This window comes from Pleurodeles waltl, chromosome 6 (genome assembly GCF_031143425.1).
Source record: "Pleurodeles waltl isolate 20211129_DDA chromosome 6, aPleWal1.hap1.20221129, whole genome shotgun sequence".
Taxonomy (NCBI): Eukaryota; Metazoa; Chordata; class Amphibia; order Caudata; family Salamandridae; genus Pleurodeles; species Pleurodeles waltl.
Window position 1 is genome coordinate 249,933,166 of NC_090445.1, and position 22,272 is coordinate 249,955,437.

The 22,272-nt window shown below is 44.1% G+C and overlaps 1 protein-coding gene across 4 annotated transcripts in view; it reads left to right on the plus strand.

The window, feature by feature from the left end:
• MAPT (microtubule associated protein tau) overlaps positions 1–22,272 on the plus strand; it is a 755,319-nt gene that overhangs the window by 174,758 nt on the left and 558,289 nt on the right. For all 4 annotated transcript variants that reach the window (XM_069238040.1, XM_069238043.1, XM_069238041.1 and 1 more), the window contains exon 3: positions 1,117–1,203. In XM_069238040.1, the coding sequence (XP_069094141.1) occupies positions 1,117–1,203 (87 nt within the window). The remainder of the gene's footprint in view (positions 1–1,116; positions 1,204–22,272) is intronic.

Sequence of the window (22,272 nt, forward strand, 5' to 3'; positions counted from 1 at the left end):
AGGAGGTCATTATGAGGGGCAGGGCCACCTTAGCTGGTTCTTCAAGCCACGATATTCTAGAATCCTATGTTATCTTTTTCTTGCAAGGCTGTATGAAGTGTTCCCAGTTGCTTTGATGGAAATCATTTTTTTCTGGCATTGCAATGCAGCAATGCAGTCAGCTGCCCCTTTAAACTCACTAATTATAGTGTTATTAGACGTACATGCATAATAAGGATTAAGGGTAGCCCACCATCCATTTGCTGGCAGAGGTCATCTCCTCAGAAACCACATCCAGGCTGTCACTCACCAAATGAAGAGTTGACTGCTGGCCCTGCAGTAATCTCTGTGCCTTAAAAAAGGATGGTTTACCTGACTTTATTGAGTAGGCTGATCAAGGGTTTGGCAGACAGGGTCTTCCATCTGATTTGCTACACTCTAAATCAGACTCTTAATCACCTCATGCTGGAATTTTGTTTTGTTCCTTCCCTTGCTCAGACTTTTCTTTAAGAAGCCTAATGAACATTTTCATATACTGAATCAAAATTATTGGGCTGAATGCTCTCTACCAAGTTATCGAGAAATAAGCCTACATACAGTAGAACAGTTTTGTCTGTCTTGATACTTCCATTAAGTGGTCTTCCAATTTGAAGAGGTTATGCAAGTAGGAGCAGAAAAAATCTGAAAATGGTGTATTAGTTAAAGAAGTGGGCCAAAAATCAGTGGGCTAATGAGCAATTTCCCATCTTGTGAATACCTTAAATTCACCAGTATTATCCCAGTGTTTGATGCTCACAATCAGGTAATCAGTCAAGGAGTTCCTAGTCAATGTTCTAAAGTTGCTATTTGCCATGATCCCGATAGGTGGTTGGTGTTCAGCGTGGAAGAGAAAAATCATTTTGCTTTTTTGAGACCAGTTAATCAAACAAAGGATACAAGGATACAAAAGTTCACTCAAAGTGAGCAAAATATATTTTCTTTCTATAACTTTCTGTTTTTGAGCCATTTTGACAAAGTATTGATCATTATTTGCTCACCCTAGCGCTGATTAAATAGATCTCGGGTCATGTGATATAAAAATCGTAAATCATATTAGCAAGTCAGGGTGCATATTAATGTTGTTATGATTTGTTTCAGGACATAATTTGGTGCTGCAGGGTGATGATGGATCCGATGAGCCAGTTTCTGAAGCATCAGATGCAAAGAGCACTCCAACTACTGAAGGTAGGCATTAAGTTCCTTGATACATAAAAGCAATAAACTAAACATTTTCAGCCATACGGATTTGCCGAGCTACTTGAAGCAAGTTTGTTTCCCAAAACCAGAACAAATTAGAGTCTCTGCATAAAAAGAATGTTGAGCTTTAGGCTCTTAATTACATGATTCCATTTTTTCAATAGTTTACCTTCTGAAGGAAGACACTGGAACCATTTAAAAAGGTAAATACAGTGCAATGTATGTCCTTTCTCCAAAGCACAAATACCTGGTTAATACTAATCCAGTTTCTTATTTTGCGGATAACAGAACACAAGGCCCTATGCACTCCACCCACTAAGCCAGTTTCCCCTTTGGCTTACTGTTAGACCTGTCAGCCTTAGAGTGGTCTTCCCCTAAACCTTTTGCCTGCATTTTTGTCCCACTTTAGCTGATCTGTTTTTGTTGGCCGTAGGACTTTTACCACTGCTAACCCGTGCCAAAGTGCATGTGCTTACTCCCTTAAAACATGATAACACTAGTGTATCCACAATTGCAAAATATTAAATTTACCTATAACTCCCTAGTAAAGTGCAATATATGTGCCAAGGGACTGTCAGTGGAACACTGCTAGTGGGTATGTGGCATAGACTGTGCCACCCACTTAGGTAGTCCTGTAAATATGTCACAGGCCTGCCACTGCAGAGCCTGTGTGTGCAGTTTGACTTCCATGGCATTTAAAGCCCCTTGCCAAGCCTTAACCTCCCCTTTTTATCACATGTATGTCACCACTAAGGTAGGCCCCAGGTAGCACACTGGACAGGGAGCTATGTAATTAAAAGACAGGGCATACACCTTTAAGTGTTACATTTTCTGGTAGTGAAAAATGCCCAGATTTGTTTTCAATGGTGTGAGGTCTATCCCTCTCATAGGTTAACATTGGAGATTCCTCATTACATTTAATAAAGTTTCATTCCTGATTGAGAAGGACTGTCATGTTTAGTACATATGGAATTGTATTGATAAATCCTCTTTAATGGTAAGGTCACATTTACCATTACAATTTTTAAAATTCCACTTTTAGGAAGTTGACATTTTGCTGCTCTTAGCCCTGTGTACCTGCAGCCTGTCTCAAATACATGTCTGGGCTGGGATGCCAGCTGGGCTCCTGCATTCTCTTTAGACAGCCTCACATAAAGGAATGGTAAGTGTGACTGAGTGGTCATCTGCATGTTGATAGGTCATCTTGGGCAGGATGGGAGGGAGGAGCTCACACTTCCACCTGAATAGGTAGTGTCCCGTTCCCATACAAAGGACTGCTTAACCCCCTGTAGTGAGCCTGGAACCAAGGCAGGAAGGGAGGACCTTTGTGCACTTCAAAGACCCCTCTTTGAAGTCACCCTCCACTTCAAAGGCACAAGAGGCTATAAGAACTGGACGTCTGACCCTTACAAATCAGTACCTTTCTAGACCTGTGAATACTCTGCCAGGAAGAAGGACTGCTGTGCTGCTACAAGGACTACTGTACTGCTAGGCTGCTGGTCTTAAAGAACTGCTTTTCTGCTATGCTGACCTGCCTGCTGCCACCTCTGCCTGGGTGCAAAGGACTGGACCTACACCAACTGAACTCAGTGACTCCGAGGGCTTGTCTTCTTGCATTCCGTTCTGAAGTCTCAGGGACATCAAAGACTTTCAGCAGCTCTGCACCAGCACCTAAGGCTCTGCCAGTTTTGAGTCGTACCTGCCAAATGGTGCCAGTCCAGTCCTGGGCCTTTGGAAGTGGGTTTCCCCAAATCTACACATCTCCATTGTTGCAGCATTCTGAACTGATGCATCTCCGACGACGACGCATCACTGCTCAAGGACTTTGCATCGGCAGCTGCCCAGCTCAATGAAGGCGCAACATTTGTATCATCAAAGGACCTGCCGATGCCGCATCCCTGACTGCACGGATCAGAAAACCCATGCATCGCTTGTGCATCGCCTCCTCTGTGCCTCGCATCAGGTCTTCAACATCAACAAATCCTCCACCCAAAGTTACTTTTGCAGCGGGACAAGGTTGCTCTATCGCAGTCTGCATGACTTTTCAGATTTGACCCAGTCTAGTGCGACCAGATAGGGCTGGTTGACGCTTTAATGCTCTAAGCATTTTATTTGGAGATAATCTTTAATAATTTGTATCTTTAATTCTACTTAATGGATATTTGTCCTTTTGGTCTTATTTTACTCCAAAAAATATAATCTATTTTTCCAAATTGGTGTTAAGTCTGTGGTGTTTTTACTGTGTTACTGTTTTAAGTATTGCACAAATACTCTACACATTTCCTCCTAAGTTGAGCCTGCCTGCTCTGTGCCAATTTAGCAGAGGATGAGCACATGCTAATTTATGGCGTGTAACTGACCTATCCTGACTAGGATTGTAGTACCTACTTACACAGGATGCCTACTTCTGCCAACTAGAGACCCAATTTCAAACACTCACCGTTCACTAATATACATCATTTGGGTCAACATATTTAACAAAAATTGCTAAGCAACTAAATGTTAAATGATTAGATTTATTTATCAACAACTAAGGCAAAAAGAACTAATTACACTTTAAAAATATATTATTTTGATCCTTTTATCATTTCAACATCAATAATAATTAGCTTGTTACAGAAGAGAAGAAGTAATTTGGACTTCATAGTACATAATCTACAACCTTTCTCATAATATGCTTTTGAGTGATGCAGCTTTCTCTTCTAAAGAAATTACACAGTCCATTTTCCACAAAGTACAGCCAACACGTGTTTCGCAGCTACACCAGGCTACACCACTGCGTCTTCAGGGCTAATAATGAAAACTGGCTACTCCATTTAGTTATATGTCCCTAATATGAAAAGGAATTCATAACCATCTTTGCTCAAAACAGACAAGTCATTGTAGAGGATCACAACAATATTGACAACAAAAAAATCCTTAAAGATACAATCCAGGACCTAACAGTTCGAACTTCTCATGACAGATTATTGCACAACCTGAGAGTAACACAATACTTGCTCCATATTAGGCCTGCAAGGAGCAAAGGAAATGATTTAATAACTTCCAATTTCATTGGACTACACATCTGAACCTCATGGATTTGCATTGTCTTTTTGTGGTGGGAAACAATTAGAGGTTCAGATATGGGTGACATGGAGTTTAATGAAATTAGAAGTCATTACATACTTTTTAAAGCCCTTAGTTGGACATTGCTCCTTCAAAGAGCCATGAGCCTCGCTGGCCCTCCATGTCTTGTACTGGCAGGGGCACCAGAGCGCCTGTTCCTTTTTGTGACCCATGGCAGAAGATCATGGAACGCTTCTGGGATTGGAAGAAACGTTTTTACAGGAAATGTTTTTTTTGTCTTAATATGTTTGTTTTCATGTAATGTCTTATATAGACTAGCTGTGTTTCTAAAATGCCTCAGCTGTATGAAGAAGAAAGCTGCAAATGACTGTTGCAATTTTGATCTGTTTACCAAATTCCCAAACTGAAGAGCTGCCCTTTTTAACAAATAAATGCCAAATGGGACTCTGAAGGATCCTGATGGTTTCTTGCTGAAAGGAAGACTAGAGAGCAAAAAAAGCAGCCAGAAAAAGAGCAGCAGATGAAGTAGCTCCTTCAAATGGTTTTGGGCTCTCTGCTTCTAAGGACTTCCACAGAGAGAGGTCCATAGAGAAGCGGAGACAATGAGGTAAGCAGCTTCAAGGAATGCAAGTTCAACTTCGAGAGGACTCCATCGTCAACACCCTGTTAGTCAACCTTTCCAGTTTATGTAAGGACCCCATTTATGGTTATACAGAAGGGCGCTCCAGTAGAGACTCTGTTTCCTCAGCTATAAAGGTATGTAAAACATTCTTCAGAAAAAAATCCCAATTTGCAAAATAAAGGCCAGCCAAACCTTAATGAAAATGCCACTAGAAATGCAGTAGTCTTTAAAAAAACTATTTTACAAACGTTTGTAAAGGACAAATGCATGCTCTACCAGTGTCTGTTAGTTCAATTTAATTTCTGACTCCTTTTCTAAGATACTGGAGCACAGGTCTGTGGCTTTTTATGGCTTATGTGACTGTAAAAACCTTCTGAAACTTTCAAATACTGTCTGCACTCATATTTGCTGTTTTTTGTTGGTATCACACTACAAAGTATCTTAGTGTTCCTGTTCAAAGATGAGAGCATTGATGTTGAAAATAGATGCAGCGGCACAATGCTCTAGGAACTTTCAAGAATAGGGGAGGAGAGCAGCTTGCCTCCACCAGACTTCCCAGTGCATTCTGGAAACTGCAGGCCCAATAGCTATCATATTCACAAATATGCAAATATTTGCCATCCACTGTTGGCACAGCAAGTCCTGGATATCATTGGACATGTATTCTGTGCTAATTGGCACTCATCTGCAAGGAGCAATCTGTCAGTTTGGAAGTGCTTGCCAATCTGCTTTCAGTATGTCACTGTCTGTCCCAATCCATGCTCACAAGTGCATATCCAAGAAGTGCATTCTCAGCTGTCTTTAGGAAATTCAGGCAATAGGGAGGGGAGCACGATGCCTGTCTGCTCCCCATTGCATGGTGATAGAAGCAGTCCCCAGTAGGATAATGTGTTTGTCATCAAGGCCTGGCTTGCATTAAGGGTCTATTAGCTATTCACAACGCCCAGAGGTTCTTCCCAAATTGCAAATAGGTCCTTTATGTAGTGTGTCCAAAGGACTGTGTTTGGTGAAATGTTCATTTTCAGGAGTTGATACATGCTGTTCCTTCCACCATTCCAATAAGATGTTTGCGTAACTTTGGTATAAAGCATTGCCCATTGCAATCTCGGACAGTTGTTTATACCAATGAATGTCAAAGAGGAAAATCATTTTTTTTTTTAAACAGAGCATTTGAAAAACATCATCAAGTGTTCATATACATAGGTTTGTCCCTGAAAAAATGTTTACATTCTTTTATTTCTAAAGGATGTCTTATACAAGCATACAGTGAGCCTAAATCAACTATACCTAAATGTAGATATTTACCCATGGTAGTCCTTGGGTTTTATTAAGAAAATCCGTGCAGTCTCTGCAATGTGATGACAAACTCAGCATTTGTGTTAGAAAATAAAGATCCAAATATATTGAAGTGCTTACCAGGAGACTACCGTTTGGTAGGTCTCTTTGATAGATTTGTGCTATCCTTAGGTATTTTTGGTAATAGGTAAAAACAAGGAGCTATGGCTTATTCACATACACAAAATGATATTCAGTCAGGGTGAGTCATCCCGACTTTCTAGAACTTCCTCCCAGAATAACTTTAACTTTCATTATTAGGAGTGAATTGACTTTGCTGTAAAAATGTTGCAATGTAGTAAAAGAAGGTTTGCTCTGTTTTGATGATTTCTAGGGCAACAGCAACGCACTGATTTGATAGTTCTCAGTTTGTTCAGCCATAGCCCAGCTCCTTACTACTTGAGACCCTGGGAAGAATGTTCCAGATGTGGCCTCCGGATCTGGCCCCAATATTTTGGATGAGAGCTACTCCGAAGATAAAAGGACCTTAACCTTCGACTGCATGTGGTGTGTTATCGTTTATTCTCCTGTCATTGTCGAGGTTTGCGTCCCACGGTACCATAAAAAAGCAGTCTGCATCATTACCATAGGTCATAATGGCAATGAACAGTCACTTTAATAGCGCATCTATGTCCTTTTTTAAAAAGGACCAAACTCGAACTTTAAACAATTAGGCGACATCACCCTGTAGAATACTACCATGAGAGTCTGAATCCCTCAGATTTTCTACCGTTCGTCCTGTAAAGGGAGTCACCCTGAATTCTGCTCTGTTTGTTTCGTCTCTAAAGCTTGAAATGTATCCTGCCAATTATCATGTCTGATACTTCTAAGAAAGGCCTCTCCAGACCCTGCAAAACCTGTGGAAGGAAAAGGCTGCAAGTGGATGACCTACATAAAGACTGTGTTTATTGCCCCTACCTCCACCACAAGGTAGAGTGTAAAATAAGTCACATCTTTTCATCTAAGACCTTGAAGGGGAGGCTCCTTCTGTGGCTACAGAAGGCTAAGAATCAGAGATACACCACTTCTGAGGAAGACAGTGACACCTCCGTGAGGTCACACAAGAGAGCATGATCCTCTGACCAAGGGAAATCTGAGGAGAGCAGGAAGGTCTTAAAACTCATAAAGAACCTCTGAAAAAGGAGAAAAGAAAACATATCTCCACAGAGGAGGCCTCTTCTCAACCCAGCACTCCATCCCTAAAGTCTGGGGAACATCAGCAGACTTTGTCTACTGAACTGTCAACGAGGAAAACTAAGTCCCTGATTTATACTTTTTAGGGCAAAACTGCACTAACGCAGTTTTGCACCAAAAAGTTTAGCACCGGCTTGCACCATTTCTGTGCACCAGCTGGGCAACATATTTATGGTATGGTACAAGCCGGTGCAAAGGGTAGGCTAGTGTAAAAAAAAATGACATTAGTCTGGTGGGGCTGGCGGTATGGAAGAAGGGGGTTTTGCACCAAAAAATGACATTAGGCAGGTTAGAGTAAAAAAATATGACTCTAACCTGCCTAGAGTCATTTTCTGACACAAAACCATCAATACCACAAGACTCCTGTCTTAGAAAAGACAGGAGTCATACCCACCACCCCAATGGCCAGCACAGGTGACCAGGGTCCCCTGGGCATTGATATTGCACCCTGTGCCATGTATGGGGGCCCATTTCAGGGCCCTGTATGGCACTTTAAAAAATAAAATACTTAACAGAACTTACCTGAGATGGGGTCCCCCATCCTCCGGTGTCCCTCTGGTGTGGGTGGGAGTGTCCCTGGGGTGTGGGGAGGGCACCTGTGGAAATAGGCCCACAGTTCCCCTAATGCCTGCCCTGACCCAGGCATTAGAAAATGGGACAAAGCAAGCTTTGCACCATTTTTTTACCCCTCCACCCTCCCGTGCACCATTTTTGCACGGGAGTATAAAAATGGCGTTGAGGCCGTAGGGTCATTTTTGCACAGGAACGCCTACCTTGCATCTCATTAAGGCAAGGTAGGTTTCCACGTCCCAAAAATTACTTTAACTCCATAAATTTGGCGCTAGACAGGTCCAGCGCCAAAGTATAAATATGGAGTTAGTTTTGCACTGCATTAGAGTAAAATAAAATGACGCTAATTTGGTGCAAACAGAGTATAAATATGCCCCCTAAGACTGTCCTCAAAACACAGTTGACATCAACATCACCTTGACTGCAGTAGCGCCGATGACTACGATTGGCACCACTGTCTTGTCTACGAGACCATCGTCAGCAAAGACAACGCCGATCACAGCCGTCAAGGTGGAGTCTGTCATCCACAAAGACATTGGCAGTACCACCACCAACAACGCAGTTGAAATGACACTATCAACAGGATTCCTTCCAATGACGCCTGGATTCACAAGGCCGAGGATCAGGAAGACATCGTCGACTGAACCGTCAATGTTGATAAAATTTACAAAAATGACAAAAACACTAACAGCTGACTTAACATCTCCTTGTAAGGGCTCACCTTTTCCCCCATCTCATCTATTAGACATGAAGGAGTCGGATGATGACGGGCCCTTTGGAACAGCATACATTCTTTCAGAGCTAATGGTCACATGCCAGGATGACGACGACATGGAAGAAGAAGACCAATGTCACCAACAATATTATGCCTCTCCTTCAAAGAGAGATTATGAGAACTATCAATATTATCCACAACCTAGCCATGATGATGTACAGGTGCCCATGTCATTCCTTCATCTATCACGCCCAGGATGACACCTGCATCCAACATAGAGGCACCACCAAGGGAAGACCCATCTTCATTGCGGGATAAAAGAGAAAAAGGCGATAGCCCGAAACCTCAACTCTCACAGTATGAGTTGGCATATGCATAAAAAGCCACTGAAAGCTGACACGTGTTTCTTCTCCTATGGTGTATCAACCTGGGGCTTTTTCAAGGCAAATGACAATCATCTAGGTAATTCATGCAGTCTGGGCAGTATTCTCAGTTGATTCTGCAAGTGCGGTACTATCAGTCAGGCCTCAGTCAAGATGGCGTTGGACTAACACGCTGAGCTCCTAACGAGGGTATTAGCCCAGGATGTCCTTTGCCGGTCCTGGCCAAAACCTTCCATAAGGACCTCCAATCTACTCTTTTGAAGGCCTTCTTCACCTCAAGCGAGAGAAGGACCATCTGAGTTCCCTGTTTTCCAAAGTGTGTATTAGATTAAATGGCAACTTGATATTATCAACTGCGTGCTTATTTTTGTTAAAACATTACTGTTAGTCTGAAATAAGCATTGGCCAAGCATGCTGTATGTGTGACATCAGTATAGATATAAATATCTTCACAACAATGTTCAGAAGTGCTACTGGCCTAGAAGAGCCGCAATTAGTTGGTGCTTTACCAGAGCCGTTTCACCTTGTTTAATAATAAGGAAACTGCTAGGTTTCCGACAGAGGAGCATCGAGTTACTCGGCTATTAAATACCTGTGACCTATTAGTCCAGACATGGGTCAGTGCTTCAGAAGGCCCACCCTGCTTAGGACTAGTCTTCTGCTACATATCTGTTCCTACCAGCGAATGTTGTGCAAAAGATTGCAGACATAGCAAGAAAAGAATGAGCAGTGGTTGGTGCCTATGTGCAGGGAGAAAGCTGTGCATGTCAGGACTACTGATGTTTTAATTCTGCAGAATGAATCCCTGCTTTAGGGTTTGTTTTTGCAAAAAGAAAAATATGCAGAGTGGATTGTCATAACATGATAACCCACTTGTTATTACACTTTTATAAAAGCATTTCATCTATGTTGGTGCAAAAATGTATAAAATTCGAACTCTCAGGCTGCCTACCAAGGTCTCTCTGATCCCCTAAGTGCTGACCTTTGGATCTGGCAGTCCACTGACATCAAAATTCTCCAGTTCTCCAATATTGGGTCTTTTATATATTTGCGTGCCTCAATCATTCCCCATTACCCGTCTGGGAATCCCAGGTACATTAAATTAGCAGTGTACAGTGTAAAATATCCTTAGGCCTGAAACAACATTGTATATTTAGAATCAAATCCACCTCATTTGAAAGAACCCAAACTTCAGCCAATGAGGTAGAAGCTTAAGCTGCCCCTGTAGGACCCTGTGGCTAAGATTTTTACTGTACAGCATGGGTGAGCAAGTCCCCTGACAGTGCTCTGCTCTCACTTTTCAGTGAACCTAAATTCGGTTACTTTGCTGATATTCCCTGGGTTGGAGCTAGCTCTATCTTCAGCACTGCAGTACTGAGTTGTTCTCAGGGAATAGTTAAGTCAACGGGGTCCCAACGGCTGTATTTAGTTGTATTGCAGCTGAACCGCCGACCACCACGATGGAGTGCTCTTTCTGGCCGTCAGGCTGGTGAGTTCCTGCCGACCATATTTAGATGTTACAGTACTGTATGTGGTGTACTGGCGGTGAATTGCTGACAGAGGGAGCTCGTCGCTGAACCCAATGTTCATCCTACAGTCGCAGTTGCTATGGAATAGAGGTAAGGTACACACACACACACTGTACCTTAGCCATATGTGTCCACCTGCACAACACACTACACAACACAGTACACACACACTATTATCCATTGCCATTTCACCACAAAGTATACACACCGAAAACACACATTGCCATACATCCATGCCGCAGCATATCCACAATATTGATACTACACCCACACATGACACAGCCACAGCAACCAACACAACTACACACTCATCTACACAAACACACACACAAAAGCACAACTACACACATCATGACAATGAGCACCACACAAAAACACTTAAACCTGACTGTTACACACACACCAACACAACACACAACCAAACATACACAACAACTTCAGACCAATATGCAAGTGGCACAGATACTGACACAACCACATTACCCACTCCAGCTCCCTCCACCTCAACCTGCCAGTCCAATCTCATCCACACATACACATACTGACTCACATGCACAACTGGAAGCACAACATTACAGGTACAGGTCTCCTTGCAGTGTGCACAAATAGATACAACTGATAAGTATTGTTGTAACATAATTGTGGTGTCAGCTTTCACTTGACATTATAATCTGACACCAAAATGACATTTGTATATGTGTGCGATATGTGTCTTGTACTAGTGTGTCCCCATCCATGTCTGACACAATTGTGTTCCGGACATATGCATGTCACAGTAATTTTAAAAAACTACTTTGACATGCATATGACTGCAGTAGTTCCGAGCTTGTGCAGTAGCCACACAACGTAGACTGGCAGTGCATAGTCCCTTCCTTCGAGTCTGACTTCAGGGGGCAGGGTTGTGTTTTCTCCATGGGCCAGTGGCAGCAGTGACGGAAGTTTTTGTCCAGTCGTGTCCATGCGAAAACAGAAGTGGAATGGGGGAAAAAGGTAGATTTTTTACCTAATTTTCTCCCCCAATCTGCCAACTTAGTTTGTGGAGGTAGCCTCGCCACAGTTGGCTTGGCGGGAAGGCACACCGAAATCTGCTGAACGGGAAGGGTGCCTAGTGTCCCTCCATCAGGCACTATTACGAATGGTGCCTTTGACCCGAGTGAGGATTCCTGGCAGAGTCGGCGGGACCCTGTGGTCCCACCAACATCTAAATTGGGCTGGTGGGCGGGTTTTCATTCGGAAAACCTTTGGTGGTACCATTACTGCCAAGATATAAATCAGGCCCTAAGAGACAGAGAAAGGAGGTTGGCATTATTTCTTATGGTTAAAGAGAATTTCCCCCTTCTAAAAGGGATGCCCCCTCTTCAGGGGATAATTCTGTGAAAAATGCCCCTCCAAGCACTTACACAGAAGTAACGCAGAAAAGGAAACTTTTACAGTTTCCTGAACTGGACTTGTTTGGCACAGCTTTTGCAACCATCATCAAGTACTCTGAAGGAAGCTTCTAAGCATTATAAGAATAAACCAGTATTTGAAAGCAAAAATCTTCAAAAGACATATCTTATAAGATGCTTTCATCAATGACAGTTCCGTGGACAGCACTGTTGATTCCAACAGGGCCATTGATGACAATGATGGTGACACTGTTGACAACACCATTGACAGCGACTACCCTGTTGTCAGTGATAACCCTGATGTTGACATCCAGCCTGCAGTCTACGACACCATCGTCAATAACTCTGCCATCTGCGTCGAACCTACCATCTATGACACTGTCAACGGCATCTCTGCCTTTAATGACACCGTTGACGATTACCTTACTCTTGACGCCTCCTCAGACTTCAAAATTACCGTTGACGAATAAATCACAGTCAACTACAATGCTGTCCATGGCACATTTGAAGAAACCTGAGTTTTCACCATTGAAGGTGTCAATTTGCCCCCAGCTCAACTCTCACAGACCAAGAAGAGGGGATGAGGCTAGTGATTATGCGCCACAGACTGCCTGTAGCCTGGCGCAATTAAACATAATGTATGTCCCATATTTTGGAGAAGAAATGGAGGACAATTAATTATCTAGATTATCAACAAGATTGCCTGCCCTTAAGTCTCAATATTCTATGAGAGAGAGAGACATCCTGGTCAGAGCATTGCAGGAACCTGGACAAAGTTCTGTTGCCTGTGGCCTTTTTGACTACATTGCAGCAAATGATGGAAACTTCTAATAAGTTAGTACCACAAAATCGGACTAATAATCCTCAAATGGGGTTACCTGCTGCACCAACTGTACAACCTCCTCCTCATGCCCCTTTACCAGTTTCACCACCGAAGCGACCATCGCCTCTTCTTTCACCACCAAAGGAACCTTCTTTTTAGGCGTAGGAGTAGCAATGAGGATTCCATTGGCTCAGTTTATTTTGATATGTATGAGGCAGAAGAGGAGCTTCCTCAAGAAAGTGAAGGTAACAGATGATAATAATAGGCTGGCCTTTGATCTCCTAACTGTGATGGATGAAAAGCCAAATATAGAAGATTCATCGTCATTCTTAATTTAATTCTTTAATGGAAAAATCAGCCAAGAAATTCAACTTACCAATGTAGTCTGTAGATCAAACCGGTTTTATACCAATTTTAGATTTTGTTTGGTCAAAAAGTATAAAATGTATGAAGACACCAGCTACAGTTCCAGCTATGTTGCCATGTCTGGGGATGAAGTGTAGGGCAATCGATTTGGCTCCAGCTTGCCCCCCTGGTCATGTTAAACCACATTCAGTTATTTTCTCAGTGATACAAAGAAGAACTAAGACCTCAATTACACCATCATCCAGTCGGCCAGGCAAGGATAGTAGAAGAATTGATAATTTGGGTAGGATAATCTCATCTATTGCAACAACTTCAATTAAAACAGCTGATGCCCTGGCAGAATATACTAGAGCTTATACCAGAAGGTGAGAAGGAAATTGCATGAACTATCCTTAAAGAAGTACAGTTGACCTCCTTTAACATTATTGACACAGCAGTGGATGCCTCAAACACAGGTTTCCGCCATCTTGCAGGATGTACCGTCCTATGAAGGCAAGGTTGGTTAAAGCCGTAGCCTTCTGTCCTGAGGTCCAGTCTCGGATTTTGGACATAAACCTTTGTGGCTTTACTCTTTTTGGTAAACATATTGATGAAGCCCTATACGTTCTTTAAACTGACAGTGACACAGCAAAACATTGGGTCGTTTACAATGCCTTAGATTTGGAACATCTAATGTTCATGGCTCTAGAAGATCTCATGATTTCAACCAATATAGAGGGCAGAGACGTTGCATATTGCCTTCAAAGACAATCTGGAATGATCAGGGATGTTCCTTTAATTGTAAACAAAGACAATGTTATGGGGGATCTTCAAGGAAAAAGAGAACTTCCTTCACAAGTATGTACCAGTGACAATCATATGAGAGCTTTCCTCTTCTCCTTTCCCCTTTGTTCTATCTGGCACTCGAAATTTTGAGGGAGAATTTCCCTTTTTGATTCTGCCTGGGAAGAGATAACACCGGACAAGTGTGTGAGACAAATTGTTCATACAGTACATACTTTTGTGTTTGTTCAGAAATGCCCACACAAGAAGGAACATCATCCCCATATAAAGGAGCTTCAAAAGGACATTCTCAGGCTACTCCGGAAGGAGGCTGTAGAGATTATCCCCAAATCAAGGTTACTCCAGGTATTATTTAATCAAAAAAAGGATGGGCCAGTGAAGGTTAATCATGGATCTCAGACAACTAAACAAATTTCTGAAAAAGCAATCATTTCAAATGGTTACTGTTCTGGGAGTCCTCCTTATGATGCAGGAAGGAGACTTTATGACCTCTCTGGATCTTCAGAATGCATATTTCCATATTCCAATTCACTGACAACACAAAAAGTACCTTTGATTCTTGGTAGCAGGACAACAATATCAATTCAGGGCACTACCTTTCAGCTCAAATCAATGCCTCAAAAATGTACTAAATGCCTTGTTCCAGGAGGAGCCTCAGACAGAAGGTCATTAGTTGTTCCCATACCTTGACAACTGGCTCGTCAAGGGCCCATCAAAGGAAGAGGCAAAAATCTCTATGAAGGCTTGCATAAGTCTCTTCCGTAAACTGGACCTCACGTTGAACAAGGGAAAATGATCCTTACAACCCCAGGCACAAATCCAGTTCCTGGGAGCCTTGTTCTACACATATCGGAAAGGATTTTTCACCACAGGGAAGAGCAAAAATGTTGCAGACTGTGGCACGGAATATTTCAGGAAGACACTCAGTCATAGTGAGACAAAACAAGACCATGTTGGACCTTATTGTAGGAAAGTACCATCTTGCCTGGCATGTTACCCCCATTTTTCACTGTATATATGTTGTTTTAGTTGTATGTGTCACTGGGACCCTGGTAACCCAGGGCCCCAGTGCTCATAAGTGTGCCTGAATGTGTTACCTGTGTAGTGACTAACTGTCTCACTGAGGCTCTGCTAATCAGAACCTCAGTGGTTATGCTCTCTCATTTCTTTCCAAATTGTCACTGACAGGCTAGTGACCATTTTTACCAATTTACATTGGCTTACTGGAACACCCTTATAATTCCCTAGTATATGGTACTGAGGTACCCAGGGTATTGGGGTTCCAGGAGATCCCTATGGGCTGCAGCATTTCTTTTGCCACCCATAGGGAGCTCTGACAATTCTTACACAGGCCTGCCACTGCAGCCTGAGTGAAATAACGTCCACGTTATTTCACAGCCATTTTACACTGCACTTAAGTAACTTATAAGTCACCCATATGTCTAACCTTTACCTGGTAAAGGTTAGGTGCAAAGTTACTTAGTGTGAGGGCACCCTGGCACTAGCCAAGGTGCCCCCACATTGTTCAGAGCCAATTCACTGAACTTTGTGAGTGCGGGGACACCATTACACGCGTGCACTACATATAGGTCACTACCTATATGTAGCTTCACCATGGTAACTCCGAATATGGCCATGTAACATGTCTATGATCATGGAATTGCCCCCTCTATGCCATCCTGGCATTGTTGGTACAATTCCATGATCCCAGTGGTCTGTAGCACAGACCCTGGTACTGCCAGACTGCCCTTCCTGGGGTTTCACTGCAGCTGCTGCTGCTGCCAACCCCTCAGACAGGCAGCTGCCCTCCTGGGGTCCAGCCAGGCCTGGCCCAGGATGGCAGAACAAAGAACTTCCTCTGAGAGAGGGTGTGACACCCTCTCCCTTTGGAAAATGGTGTGAAGGCAGGGGAGGAGTAGCCTCCCCCAGCCTCTGGAAATGCTTTGTTGGGCACAGATGTGCCCAATTCTGCATATGCCAGTCTACACCGGTTCAGGGACCCCTTAGCCCCTGCTCTGGCGCGAAACTGGACAAAGGAAAGGGGAGGTGTCCAGAGCTCCTCCAGTGTGCTCCAGACCTCTGCCATCTTGGAAACAGAGGTGCTGCTGGCACACTGGACTGCTCTGAGTGGCCAGTGCCACCAGGTGACGTCAGAGACTCCTTGTGATAGGCTCCTTCAGGTGTTAGTAGCCTTTCCTCTCTCCTAGGTAGCCAAACCCTCTTTTCTGGCTATTTAGGGTCTCTGTCTCTGGGGAAACTTTAGATAACGAATGCATGAGCTCCGCCGAGTTCCTCTGCATCTCCCTCTTCACCTTCTGATAAGGAAACGACCACTGACCGCGCTGGAAGCCTGCAAACCTGCAACATAGTAGCAAAGACGACTACTGCAACTCTGTAACGCTGATCCTGCCGCCTTCTCGACTGTTTTCCTGCTTGTGCATGCTGTGGGGGTAGCCTGCCTCCTCTCTGCACCAGAAGCTCCGAAGAAATCTCCCGTGGGTCGACGGAATCTTCCCCCTGCAACCGCAGGCACCAAAAAGCTGCATTACCGGTCCCTTGGGTCTCCTCTCAGCACGACGAGCGAGGTCCCTCGAATCCAGCGACGCTGTCCAAGTGACCCCCACAGTCCAGTGACTCTTCAGCCCAAGTTTGGTGGAGGTAAGTCCTTGCCTCACCTCGCTGGGCTGCATTGCTGGGAACCGCGACTTTGCAGCTACTCCCGCCCCTGTGCACTTCCGGCGGAAATCCTTCGTGCACAGCCAAGCCTGGGTCCACGGCACTCTAACCTGCATTGCACAACTTTCTAAGTTGGTCTCCGGCGACGTGGGACTCCTTTGTGCAACTTCGGCGAGCACCGTTTCACGCATCCTCGTAGTGCCTGTTTCTGGCACTTCTCCGGGTGCTACCTGCTTCAGTGAGGGCTCTTTGACTTGCTCGACGTCCCCTCTCTCTGCAGGTCCAATTTGCGACCTCCTGGTCCCTCCTGGGCCCCAGCAGCGTCCAAAAACGCCAAACGCACGATTTGCGTGTAGCAAGGCTTGTTGGCGTCCTTCCGGCGGGAAAACACTTCTGCACGACTCTCCAAGGCGAGAGGGATCCGTCCACCAAAGGGGAAGTCTCTAGCCCTTTTCGTTCCTGCAGAAACCTCAGCTTCTTCTGTCCAGTCGAAGCTTCTTTGCACCCGCAGCTGGCATTTCCTGGGCATCTGCCCATCTCCGACTTGCTTGTGACTTTTGGACTTGGTCCCCTTGTTCCACAGGTACCCTAGATTGGAAATCCACAGTTGTTGCATTGCTGGTTTGTGTCTTTCCTGCATTATTCCTCTAACACGACTCTTTCGTCCTTAGGGGAACTTTAGTGCACTTTGCACTCACTTTTCAGGGTCTTGGGGAGGGTTATTTTTCTAACTCTCACTATTTTCTAATAGTCCCAGCGACCCTCTACAAGGTCACATAGGTTTGGGGTCCATTCGTGGTTCGCATTCCACTTCTGGAGTATATGGTTTGTGTTGCCCCTATCCCTATGTTTCCCCATTGCATCCTATTGTAACTATACATTGTTTGCACTGTTTTCTAAGACTATACTGCATATTTTTGCTATTGTGTATATATATCTTGTGTATATTTCCTATCCTCTCACTGAGGGTACACTCTAAGATACTTTGGCATATTGTCATAAAAATAAAGTACCTTTATTTTTAGTATAACTGTGTATTGTGTTTTCTTATGATATTGTGCATATGACACTAAGTGGTACTGTAGTAGCTTCACACGTCTCCTAGTTCAGCCTAAGCTGCTCTGCTAAGCTACCATTATCTATCAGCCTAAGCTGCTAGACACCCTATACACTAATAAGGGATAACTGGGCCTGGTGCAAGGTGCAAGTACCCCTTGGTACTCACTACAAACCAGTCCAGCCTCCTACATTGGTTGTGCAGTGGTGGGATAAGTGCTTGAGACTACTTACCACTCTTGTCATTGTACTTTTCATAAGAGAAAAATATACAAAACAAGGTCAGTGTATATACACATAGCCAAAAAGTTTTGCATTTCCTCTTTTCACTCTTTTCTAAGTGCTGAAAAGTACTCCTAAACTTTCAAAAAGTTCTTAAAAGTTTAAAAAGTTTTTTTCTGTCTTTCCAAAAAGTTCTGAAAACTTTTGTCTCTTTCTCTATCACTTTAACTCTCTCTAAAAAATGTCTGGCACAGGCCAAAGTGTTGATCTGTCCAAACTTGCATATGACAACCTTAGCTGGAAGAGAGCAAGGAGTCTCTGTATAGAGAGAGGTTTGAGTGTAGGGAAGAATCCTGCCTTGGAACTGTTAATTAACATGCTTAGAGAACAGGATAAGGCCAGAGGTGGCCCATCTGTTGAAAAAGTACCTAATAGTTCCCAATCTGATTCAGGGACTCCCCCAGGAAAAGATTCAGGAAAGAAACTTTCTAGCCTGCCCATTACTAGACAATCTAGCATAGATGGTAATGATGATGAGCCACACCAAACAAATAGTGTTGTCTCACATCATAGCAAAAGCATTTATTCTCACCATACTGGTAGTAATGTTTCTGTAAACCAAGCTGTTAAGTTGGCTTCTGTAAGGGACAGGTCTCCTTCTGTTCATTCCCATCATAGCTCTGTTTCTAGAAATGTCCCTCCCACCAACCCTGATGACAGAATGTTAGAGAGGGAACTCAATAAGTTGAGGGTGGAACAAACCAGACTGAAGCTTAAAAAGCAACAGCTGGATTTGGATAGACAGTCTTTTGAATTAGAGAAGGAAAGACAGAAGTTGGGTTTAGATACCCATGGTGGCAGCAGCAGTATTCCCCATAGTCATCCTGCAAAAGAGCATGATTCCAGGAATCTGCACAAGATAGTTCCCCCTTATAAGGAGGGGGATGACATTAACAAGTGGTTTGCTGCACTTGAGAGGGCCTGTGTTGTACAGGATGTCCCTCAAAGGCAGTGGGCTGCTATCCTATGGCTATCATTTAGTGGAAAAGGTAGGGATAGGCTCCTTACAGTGAAAGAAAATGATGCCAATAATTTCCAAGTTCTTAAGAATGCACTCCTGGATGGTTATGGCTTAACCACTGAACAGTACAGGATAAAGTTCAGAGAGACCAAAAAGGAGTCTTCACAAGACTGGGTTGATTTCATTGACCATTCAGTGAAGGCCTTGGAGGGGTGGTTACATGGCAGTAAAGTTACTGATTATGACAGCCTGTATAACTTAATCCTGAGAGAGCATATTCTTAATAATTGTGTGTCTGATTTGTTGCACCAGTACTTGGTGGACTCTGATCTGACCTCCCCAAGAATTGGGAAAGAAGGCAGACAAATGGGTCAGAACAAGAGTGAACAGAAAAGTTCATACAGGGGGTGACAAAGATGGCAACAAAAAGAAGGATGGTAAGTCTTCTGACAAGGGTGGGGACAAATCTAAAAATGAGTCTTCATCAGGCCCACAAAAACACTCTGGTGGGGGTGGTGGGCCCAAATCCTCCTTTAATCAGAACAAGGAAAAAAAACCATGGTGCTATTTATGTAAAATAAAAGGCCATTGGATAACAGATCCCAGTTGTCCAAAGAAAGGCACCACAGCTCCTACCACTACAACCCCTACTGCTACACCTAGTGTCCCTACTAATAGCAGTGGTGGTGGGAGCAAACCTACTAATAGCCAATCCAAGGGAGTAGCTGGGCTCACTTTTGGTAATTTAGTTGGGGTTGGTCTGATTAGGGAGACCACAGAGGCTACTTTAGTCTCTGAAGGGGCTATTGATTTAGCCACTTTGGTTGCTTGCCCCCATAACTTGGAGAAGTACAAGCAACTAACCCTAATAAATGGTGTTGAGGTCCAGGCCTACAGGGACACAGGTGCCAGTGTCACAATGGTGATTGAGAAACTGGTGCACCCTGAACAACACATACTTGGACACCAGTACCAAGTAACCGATGCTCACAACATAACACAAAGCCACCCCATGGCTGTTGTAAATCTCAACTGGGGGGGGGGTAACTGGTCCAAAGAAAGTTGTGGTAGCTTCAGATTTACCTGTAGACTGTCTATTAGGGAATGATTTGGAGACATCAGCTTGGTCAGATGTGGAGTTGGAGGCCCATGCAGCAATGCTGGGCATCCCAGGGCATATTTTTGCTTTGACAAGGGCTCAGGCCAAAAAGCAAAAAGGACAGGGAAGCTTGGATCCTGGAACAATGGACCAAGTGCTCCCTAAAGCTAGGGCTAGTAGAAGCAAACCACTTCCTACTATCCCTCCCTCTACAGTGGATTCTAATTCTGAGGAAGAAGAATTCCCTCCCTGTGCAGAACCTACACCAGAGGAGCTGGAAGCAGACACTGCTGAGCTTTTGGGTGAAGGGGGGCCTGCCAGAGAGGAGCTGAGTGTGGCACAGCAAACCTGTCCCACATTAGAGGGTCTCAGACAGCAAGCTGTCAAACAGGCTAATGGGGATGTCAGTGACTCTCACAGAGTTTACTGGGAGGACAACCTCTTGTACACTGAGCATAGGGATCCTAAACCTGGAGCTGCCAGGAGATTAGTGATTCCTCAGGAGTACAGAAAGTTCCTCCTTACACTGGCACATGACATTCCCTTAGCTGGGCATATAGGACAAATGAAAACTTGGGACAGGCTTGTTCCCCTGTTTCATTGGCCTAGGATGTCTGAGGACACAAAAGAATTTTGCAAGTCCTGTGAAACCTGTCAAGCCAGTGGCAAGACAGGTGGCACCCCAAAGGCACCCCTTATCCCACTGCCTGTGGTTGGGGTTCCCTTTGAAAGGGTAGGGGTTGACATAGTTGGCCCCCTTGACCCTCCTACTGCTTCAGGCAATAGGTTTATCTTGGTGGTAGTAGACCATGCCACAAGATATCCTGAAGCAATTCCTTAAAGGACCACTACAGCTCCTGCAGTGGCAAAGGCCCTCCTGGGAATATTTTCCAGGGTGGGCTTCCCAAAGGAAGTAGTATCAGACAGAGGAAGCAATTTCATGTCTGCATACTTAAAGGCCATGTGGAAGGAGTGTGGTATAACTTACAAGTTCACAACACCCTATCATCCACAAACAAATGGACTGGTGGAGAGATTTAATAAAACTCTCAAAGGCATGATTATGGGTCTCCCTGAAAAACTCCGCAGGAGATGGGATATCCTTCTACCATGCCTCCTTTTTGCCTACAGGGAGGTACCCCAGAAAGGAGTGGGCTTTAGCCCCTTTGAACTTCTTTTTGGACACCCTGTTAGGGGTCCACTCACACTTGTAAAGGAGGGTTGGGAACAACCTTTAAAAGCTCCTAAGCAGGATATTGTGGATTATGTACTTGGCCTCAGATCAAGGATGGCTGAGTACATGAAAAAGGCCAGTAAAAACCTTCAGGCCAGCCAAGAGCTCCAGAAGCAATGGCATGATCAGAAGGCTGTTTTGGTTCAGTACCAACCAGGGCAGAAAGTGTGGGTCTTGGAGCCTGTGGCCCCAAGAGCACTCCAAGATAAATGGAGTGGTCCCCACACAATTGTTGAAAAGAAGGGTGAAGTCACCTACTTGGTTGACTTAGGCACTGCCAGGAGTCCCCTTAGGGTGCTCCATGTCAACCGCCTGAAACCCTACTATGACAGGGCTGATCTCACCCTGCTCATGGCAACAGATGAGGGACAGGAAGAAGACAGTGATCCTCTACCTGATCTCTTCTCTTCCACAGAACAAGATGCTCTTGTGGAAGGTGTAGTTTTGGCTGATTGTCTTACTGCTGAGCAGAAAGATAATTGCATAAATCTCCTAGGACAATTTTCAGAACTCTTCTCTACTGTGCCAGGCACCACTTCTTGGTGTGAGCACACTATAGATACTGGAGACAGTTTACCTGTCAAAAGTAAGATCTATAGGCAGCCTGACCATGTCAGGGACTGCATAAAGCAAGAAGTTCAGAAAATGTTGGAACTAGGAGTGGTTGAGCACTCTGACAGTCCATGGGCTTCTCCTGTGGTACTGGTACCAAAACCCAATTCTAAAGATGGAAAGAAAGAAATGCGGTTTTGTGTAGACTATAGAGGTCTCAACTTGGTAACCAAAACTGATGCTCACCCTATACCCAGGGCAGATGAGCTCATAGATACACTGGCATCTGCCAAGTATCTAAGCACTTTTGATTTGACTGCAGGGTATTGGCAGATCAAATTGTCAGAAGATGCTAAACCTAAGACTGCATTTTCTACCATTGGAGGACATTACCAGTTTACTGTAATGCCTTTTGGTTTG